General features: G+C 40.8%; 1 protein-coding gene across 4 annotated transcripts in view; it reads right to left on the reverse strand.

Moving 5' to 3' along the window:
• Positions 1–318: 318 nt before the first annotated feature.
• LOC137657710 (DNA polymerase eta-like) overlaps positions 319–9,051 on the reverse strand; it is a 97,799-nt gene continuing 89,066 nt past the window's right edge. For all 4 annotated transcript variants that reach the window (XM_068392135.1, XM_068392133.1, XM_068392132.1 and 1 more), the window contains one exon: positions 319–2,289. In XM_068392135.1, coding sequence (XP_068248236.1) covers positions 837–2,289 — 1,453 coding nt within the window. In that variant the 3' untranslated portion in view covers positions 319–836. The remainder of the gene's footprint in view (positions 2,290–9,051) is intronic.

Genomic DNA, 9,051 nt, shown 5'->3' on the forward strand with positions numbered 1-9,051 from the left:
CGTAATGACACATAATATCAATAAAGAAGGTGGCACAGTAACACTCAATATTCATATACTGTGCATACTCGCATTCCTCCCAACCGACTAATTTTAAATTCTAGACTGAAAGAAAACATAGTGCAGTGTATCCATGCCATAATTATTGCCATTATCTGCCTGAATGTTTTATTACTATACTAGATGCTTAAGCATCCTGAAAAGAAAGAAAATTGGAAATTAAAAAGATTACAAAATTTGCTGTAAACTTTGATGATAGCCAAGTTCTGAGAGAGAAACAATATGAACATCAGGTGCATGTATAAATAAAAAGCCATATAACTAGAATTCAATGTATTTTTGTACATGTAATAAGGCAGCAAAGCATCAGGACAGGTACCACAATGACTCTTTAATCTAGTATTGTTGCTTACTATAACACAAGATCTATGTTGAAGGCAATAGCTCGTACAGTATATTAGAGGATGTTTTGGATAAATAAAAGTTTGTGTCCGGCCAGGAAAAAACCTAAATACAACTGATTTTACAGAGAAAATTTTATGTAATCAATCAGGTATCAGAAAAATCTCTTTTCATTTTAGACAAAATACACCTTTTAATGTCTTAGAAAATCTAATGCAGTAATTTCATTGACGAAAAGGTAACACGTCATTAGTTTTCATTTATAAAGAAATAAAATGAAAAGTAATATTTCTAGTCATAAATACTTTAACTGAATATATATACAGTATATATATATTAAATAATCTGCTAGTAATTAGGTACATCTTCAATTATTTCTTTAAGTTAAATAAAACCTTTCACCATATTATAATTCTTAAGAGTCAAACATTCATTCAAGTCTTGAAAAAGGAGTCTAACTTCTTCATTTTACCATCTGTTACTGGAGATTTTGCATTTCCTTTTATCTTTCTTTTGCCTCTATTGCTTTTAAAAGTTCTTTCTATTTTCTGTTTAGTCACATTGGCATCCTTTTTCAGAGTGCTTTGTAGACTAAGTGCCAAGTGGTAATCAGCATGTTCTTGCATTTCAAATACTGAAGTTCTGATACCACACTGTTCGCAGTTGATGAAGTTCTTTTCGCCAGAATCTGTATTATTGATTTCAAGACTTTTCATACTTTCAGAATTTTCACGTATACTGGATTCTGATATTCCATCTCTTGATGGTCCAGGTTTTGCATCAGCAATTGAACTAAAATTAACGCTCGAATTACCACATTTTTGTGGTGAAGGAATACTTGTCACGTATTTCCACATTCCTGCCTTTTTTTGCTTTTTTTCTTTATAATCTTTTAATGCTGTTTCCACTTCTATCTGTAATTCTTTTGGCAATAATGACAAGACAGATTCATCTACATTATCAAGATCTGGGAATAATTCCTCCACTGAAACCTTTTCATTTCCTAATTTATTCTTACTATCATGATTATTCAGTGAATTATTGCAAGACTTTAATGATGACATCTTTTCTGGTGAAACGCTTATGGAAGATGCTGGTATATGACACAAAACATCTTTACCTGACAGTTTAGTAGCGGTCTTGAGAACAGGATCTGCCTCTTCAAAAAGGTCCTGACTCTGTTGTAGTCTTTCAATACATTCAGACGAAAAACTAGAATCAATATCTGTAGCAGCATCATAAACAGAACTATCACTGTCCACTTCTACTTTGCTATTTTGGCCACAGGTCAAGTCATCTTCACTTTCTACATCTTCATCTGATAAAAAGCTTACTAACATATCAAGGTCACTTTTCTCTTCATTCTCATCATTACTTTCATTTACAACTTCATGAAAAGGTGCATCACCATTATCTTGTTTATCATCACTTTCATTCTCAATTTGATGAATATCATTATTTTCTCCCTGTAATTCAACAGCCGTGTGGTTTTCTGAACTACTGGAAACGGAATCTGTTGCAACTGTTGACTGTTGGTTAATACGTCTTTGAAGAAGATTCTTGAAAAATGAATTACTTGCAATAGGACTATTCTTCAAATTTCCACTTTTTCTTTTATTAACTTTTTGACTTGAGCCAACCTTCTCACTCTTTCCTAAATTGCTTTGTAGTGTTTTCAATGGATAAGTGACTGCATCTTTTACAGGTGATGGTAACCCCGATGAGACTTGATTATTATTTGATTTCTCTTCACAGTCCACTGATTTTGCACTGGTTCTTGGATTTTCCCTTGCCTTTTTAAACATTGCTTGAATGTCTCCAGATCCTGAGCCAGTCCAATCTTCAAATTTTCCAGCAGAGAGACTGATGTTTTTGATAGAAGGAGTCCTAAAACAAATGGAAAATTCATTAAGGAAGATAATGTAATATGGAAGTTTTTTTTCAGGAGTTCAAACAAATAGAAAATGCATTCAAGAAAATCTTGAAATAATATGGTAGTTGTTTTCCCCTTATTTTTTTATTATATCTAAACCTTAAATTTCTAAGTATGATACAATATATGTAATAATAAAAACGGAATAAATTTACAAAGAGAAGACAAATTACATTATTCTCTCTCTATATATACATTATATTGTATATATAGAATACATATAGCCGAAGAAACAAAAATCTTTTATTTCCTCAACATGTCTCTTATATTACACACAAATAAATTTATACTTTGCTTAAATCAATGTTCGATAGTAGGCTGGGCTTGATAAAAAAAAAACACATTCTATTTCATCAGCTGATCTCTAGTTTTGATGTTAAGCTTTACCTAATCATTTTTGCAGTTTTCTATTATCAATTTTAGGTGTATTTTACCATCAATTGCTGGTTGTTATTTTGGTCACCTGATCTCAACAAGGTGAAATTATATCGAAACTATGGTCACATAATTATCATTGATATAATTTTCTATCGTATACAGTATTATTTGCTAATATTTAAGTTGTAAGTTTTACTGCGTTCTTTGGTAATTATCATCACTGATGTACAGTACAGTATTATTTGCTGATTTCTAATGCTAGTTTGCACATTTTGACTTAGGCTTTTTTAAAACATTAAGCTGTATTTGGCAATTTTTAATGCTGCACTTGACAATATCAGTGGCAGATAACTAATGCAAAATTTCACGTTTTAATAAGTGCTTTTTACAATTAAGCTGTGTTTGGCGATTTCTAACTAAATTTCTTGTTTTTACTCGCATTGTTTGGTGATCTTTTATAGGTTGAAAATTTGGTGTCAAACTTATCCTTTTTACATTGCAAGGAGATGTCAGTTGTAAACATAAACCATAGACAATTTGCATTATTGTCCTGTGTGGGAGCTGGGGTGGTTACACAACTACTTGAGAAACCACCACAGTTCCAAGCACAAAAGTATCAAGGGATTCGTGAGCATGCTCTTGCAAGTAAATGGCTGTGAAGGTGGTCTACCACTTATAGATTTTAGCCTTAAACACTTGGCCCACTGACAGGTTTCAGCTGAAGGCAACTGTGGGGCCCAATACCCTTGACTTCTAGAGACCTGGTCACAGCTGGTGCCTTGACCCACTCGTCAATTGAGGCATGGTCTCTACAGATCGTCTCACAAAGCCAGAAAAAGACCATGTTCCTTGACACTTATTTCTTGGACCTGCCAGTGTTAACAAAAATCTCACACAGACCCGAAATGTTAGGTCCTTTTCCCATAGCACCGCAGACTCCTTACAGGACACAGGAGCATATTTCGATCACCACCCAATGCCTCCCAAAGAGAAGGAGGACTTGAACTAGGGGTCATGCGCTGCAAGGTCCTGAGGGAGACCTTCCACCCCTCAGCTAGTGACTAAATAAGAAAGACCATGCAACTCGCCAACGCTCTTTGCCGATGCTAAAGGTAGCCGGAAGATAGTTTCAAGAGTTGGATCCCTGTCTGAGTACTTCCTCAAAGGTTGGAATGAGGTACGAGTAAGTCTTGAGGACTTAAGTCACGTCCCACTCCGGGGGTCTGAGATCCCACGATCGTAAGACTGCTCGAAGCTACTTAAGAGCATAGACAACTCCCTAGAAGCAGAAGACCATACTGTAAGCCGAGCAGTAGCCTTTGACAGCCATGACTGTGAGGCGCTTCAATCAGAGAAGGAAAACGAGAAAATCTGTGATCTGTGCTAGAGTTGCTCCGACCAGAGAAATATCCCTTCTACAATATCAATTGCAGAAGATGGCCCACTTAGCCCGGTAGAAAGCTGTAGAGGACCTCCAGAGGTATCCAGACGTATGTGCAATGCCTCGAGAAAAGCTTTCATTTGGAGGGAATGCTGGACAACCTCCACCCGTGAAAAGCCAAGGACTCCACAGCCTCGGGTGCTATCCATTACCCCCCTCAAAAGAGAAGTGGTGTCACAAGGAGCTGAACTTCTTTGACCTCTTTCTCCTCATAGAAGAACACTCAGAGTTAGAGTCGGAGGATGATGAGAAAGAACAGCAAGCACACTTCTTCCTTTTCCTGACTCTGCAAGCAAAGCAGTCGATACCTGAGCTACCATTAACAATGATGTTCTCACGGGGAAGAATAAACCACAGAGGTTACTTCAACAGGACCCATAACACAGGCACAATGTTACATGAGGAGAGGTAAGCACACTCTCAATGCCCCGTGACCCGACAACAAACGGGGGAAGAAAGCACACCACAGACAATGAGGGAGGAATAACCAAGGGGTCCCCCTGGAACAAGGGGTTAGAGAGATGACCACATGTCAATTGTTGGGAATCATTGGGTCCAGGTCAGAGAATGAAAAAACCCCTGGGCCAGAGGTAACCCTCACCTCAGCCTTCATCCTTTCAGGGCATTGAAGGAGGCCAAGACTCCCGGTGCCTGCACCTTGCCTGCTTGGCCAGGAAATTCCTTTCTGTAACACTCGCTGACGTAGATTCAAGGTCTCCAAGCCCCTACAGTATACTCCCCCGTGGACAAATCCAGGGGCGTATGTACAGGGGCTGCAGTCCCCACTTCTCGAGCAGAGCGAAGCCACGAAAAAATTCACCGGAGTCTTGTTCAGTGTTCACCGCTCCGACTGCAACAAACGCTTCTAACTTTTCAGGGCGTACGCCTGCCACTGCATCAGAGACCAAAACCTACACTCAACATGTAGGGATGATTGTGAACAATCATGTCCCCTACAAAAAACACAGGGATTGTGGACCTACAGCTGGTTTAGCCGTAAAATGGTTGAAGCGTCCACCCTTTCCCCAGCAAACACAAAATTCTTACTTCCATTCCATCACTTATACAACCTCAAAACTTCCTGAAAAAGAAAGAAAATAAAAAAGTTCGACAGGAGCTGACTGTACATGTGTATACATAAGCAGCCCAATTAAAAGTGAAGGGTTTCCGACTGGAAAGGGGTTTGGGTAACTCGAACCACCTCCTCACTAGCTGGATAATCACTTGTTATCCACAGCAACAAGACTCCAGCTCTCACTGATTCAAGAAGTACATGGATGAACATTCTGTAGAGACTTGTGATAAACTGTGTTATTACCAGGATTGACTACTGTAACTCCATAAGTGCAACTTAAGAAATTACAAAACAAAATAAACACGAGAATAGTTACAAATGGTTTCAAATTATTCAAATGTAGATATATGTCTACTGTAGGCCCTAGAGTGTTTAAATATGTGGCCCAAAGAATATACAATAAGCTCCCACTAGACATTCGAAAGACTGAAGATATTAAGGCTTTCAAGAGGAAACTGAATACTTTCTAATTCTCAAAGTGCTTTGATAGTGTAGATTTGACAATAAACAAGCAACATGTAGTGTGAAATGTTGAATGCTTTCAAATGAACATAAAATGACTGTGGAGGCCCTGCTGAGAGTAGGGTTCCCCTGCGGCATAGGACCAGATAAACAGCTCTTAAAGTAAGTAAAGAGGGTTTATATGCCCCGTAAGAACAAATGGCAATTACTGAACGTAAAATACTTCCAATGGCACTCAATGGATTTTAATGGTGCTTAAAAAGCAAAGCATGAAGTGCACTGACAGTACCCCTAAGAGAAGAAATCAAAGTCCACAAGCCATTAAGCGCTACTTGTCAATGAAACTATCTGGTGAGGAGGATCTAGTACCTTAAGCCTACAAACAAAAATTATCTGGTGGGAAGGATCTAGTAACCTAGGTCTGCAAAGTCACATACTTATGAGTTTGATTGGTGTTAAAATTAATTCTCAACATCTGCACAATATGGAGTTTTTATGATAAAACAAGGTTTTATGAATACTTACCTGGCAGTTATATATACATAGCTAATAATCTCTACTTTCGGCAGAATTTTTCTAAACGCGGCAACCGCCTTGTGGTGGTTGGGTGGTTACACCCGTTAAAGGGTGGTCTGAGGACTCATTCCCGTTTTCTAACTTCAGTTCATCTATGCCCGACCTGTTTCCTGAGGGGAGGTGGGTGGGCCTTCGAATATATATATAACTGCCAGGTAAGTATTCATAAAACTTTGTTTATCATAAAAACTCCATTTTTATGAATAGAACTTACCTGGCAGTTATATATACATAGCTGATTAACACACTTGGAGGAGGGTGATAGACAGTAAACATCGTTGGGGAAACAACCAAAAAAGTTGTAGGATAAAAAACACCTTAATTCCTCACCTGCTAAGGTAGCTGACTTCAAAGGTTCCTGCCTCTTGAGTCGCTTTCCCTTAGGAGTGTGAGCCAGGATGTGACCTGCAGTGCTGAAAACACTCAATCGAGTCTGTCAACGGGGTGAGACCAACAATCTGACTAGACTTCAGGACTACCTATTGCTCAATATTAAAAACTGCAACCTTACCAAACCCAACCACCTAACCTTTGCAAAGTAGATATAAATTATCTAACTAGACTGAGGTGACTACACAAGTCGACGTCCTCAGACAACCATTAAAAACACCAACCCACACACAGGTATACAAAACTAAGGTTGAGGGGAGGTAGTAACTCCTTTGACTAATACAGAAGCCGTAGCTACGTATGGGCCCAAGGTAAAGCATTTCTCATAATCCACTCTCACCTCTCTGAGGTAATGAGAGGCGAACACAGAGTTGCTCCTCCAGAATGTCGCATCCATAATTTGTCTGACCGACATGTTCTTGCGGTAAGCAAGCGAGGTCGCAATGGCTCTCACTTCGTGAGCCTGCACTTTTAAAAGGCCGAAGTGTTCCTCCTCACACAAGAGATGCGCTTCTCTTATAACTTCCCTCAGGAAAAAAGACAAAGCGTTCTTGGAAAGGGGCTTCTGAGGATCTTTCACAGAACACCACAAGGAGCTAGAAAAGCCTCTCACATTTTTTGTGCGAGACAAGTAGGCCTTGAGGGCTCGTACTGGACAGAGGAGCCTCTCTTGCTCTTGACCCACTAGGTTAGTCAAGTTAGGAACCTCAAAGGTCCTTGGCCAGGGCTTTGAAGGGTTCTCGTTCTTGGCGAGGAAGTCTATTCTTAAGGCACAAACTGCCCCATTCAGATTGAAGCCTACCTGCTTTTCAATTGCATGGACTTCACTGACTCTTTTAGCTGTTGCTAAGGCCAAAAGGAAGAGGGTTTTCTTCGTAACCTCCCTAAGAGGAGCTTGTGAGATGGGCTCAAATCTCTTGGTGCACAGAAATTTAAGAACCACATCAAGGTTCCAAGAAGGAGGCTTTAACTGGACCTGTTTGGTTGTCTCAAAAGACTTCAAGAGGTCATGTAAGTCCTTATCATGAGACAAGTCCAAGCCTCTATGCCGACAGACTGAAGCGAGCATACTTTTGTACCCTTTGATTGTGGACACAGCCAGCTTAGCGTCCTGCCTGAGGTACATCAAGAAATCAGCAATCTGGCTCACAGAGGTAGTGGATGAGGAAATCTTGTGCTTCCTACACCAAGCCCTAAAAGTCTCCCACTTGGACTGGTAGACCCTCTGTGAAGAGACCCTCCTCGCTCTGGCGATAGCTTTCGCAGCTTGCGCTGAAAATCCTCTCGATCTGATGAGCTTCTCGATAGTCTGAAGGCAGTCAGATTGAGAGCGAGAGGGTTTTGATGATACCTCTCGAAGTGGGGTTGTCTGAGCAGCTTTGGACTTGCAGGAAGGCTTCTTGGAAAGTCCATCAACAAGTCCACCACCTCCGTGAACCATTCCCTCATCGGCCAGAAAGGCGCTACTAGGATCATTCGTCCCGAATCGAGGAGAGCGAATTTCCTGACTACCAGATTGATGATCTTGAACGGGGGAAAGGCATATGTGTCCATCCCCGTCCAATCCATCAAAAAGGCGTCCACCGCTATTGCCTCCTTGTCTGTAACCAGGGAGCACTAGTTGGGGATCCTCTTGGTTAAGTTGGAGGCGAAAAGATTGATGAGGGGTCTCCCCCACAGCCTCCAGAGACTCTGACAGACCTGTTGGTTGAGGGTCCATTCTATGGGAAGGACCTGCCCTTTCCTGCTGAGCATGTCTGCCCTCACATTTCTCTGTCCCTGTACAAACCTCGTCAGCAGATCTATCTTGTTCTCCTTCGCCCAAAGAAGGAGCTCCCTTGCTGTTTCGAACAGAGACAGAGATTGAGTCCCCCCTTGCTTTCTGATGTAAGCAAGAGCTGTGGTGTTCTGAGTTGACCTCCACAATCTTCCCAGACACCGAGTCTTTGAAGGCCTTTAGCCCCAGAAAAATGGCCATCAGCTCCTTGTTGTTGATGTGCCATTCCAGCTGATTTCCTTCCCAATAGCCTGAGACCTCCTTGCTTCCTAGTGTTGCCCCCCAACCTGACTGCGATGCGTCTGAAAACAACACTAGGTCTGGGTTCTTCTTATGTAAGGAGATCCCTTCCCCTAACAAGGCTGGATCCAGCCACCACTTCAGAAGATTCTTGACTTCTGCTGGAATGGGGAAGGAAAAGGAGTCTTCCTGCGTCTTTCTGTTCCATGTTTTCGAAAGAAAGAGCTGTAGAGGCCTTAGATGGAGTCTCCCCAGAGAGACAAACTGCTCGAGGGAGGATAGAGTTCCCAGCAAACTCTTCCACTCCTTCGCTGAGCACCTCTTCTTGTCCAGGAAACTTCTGACTTTTTCGAGACACTTGGTCTGTCTTTCCTGTG

This window comes from Palaemon carinicauda, chromosome 18 (genome assembly GCF_036898095.1).
Source record: "Palaemon carinicauda isolate YSFRI2023 chromosome 18, ASM3689809v2, whole genome shotgun sequence".
In the NCBI taxonomy this organism is placed as follows: Eukaryota; Metazoa; Arthropoda; class Malacostraca; order Decapoda; family Palaemonidae; genus Palaemon; species Palaemon carinicauda.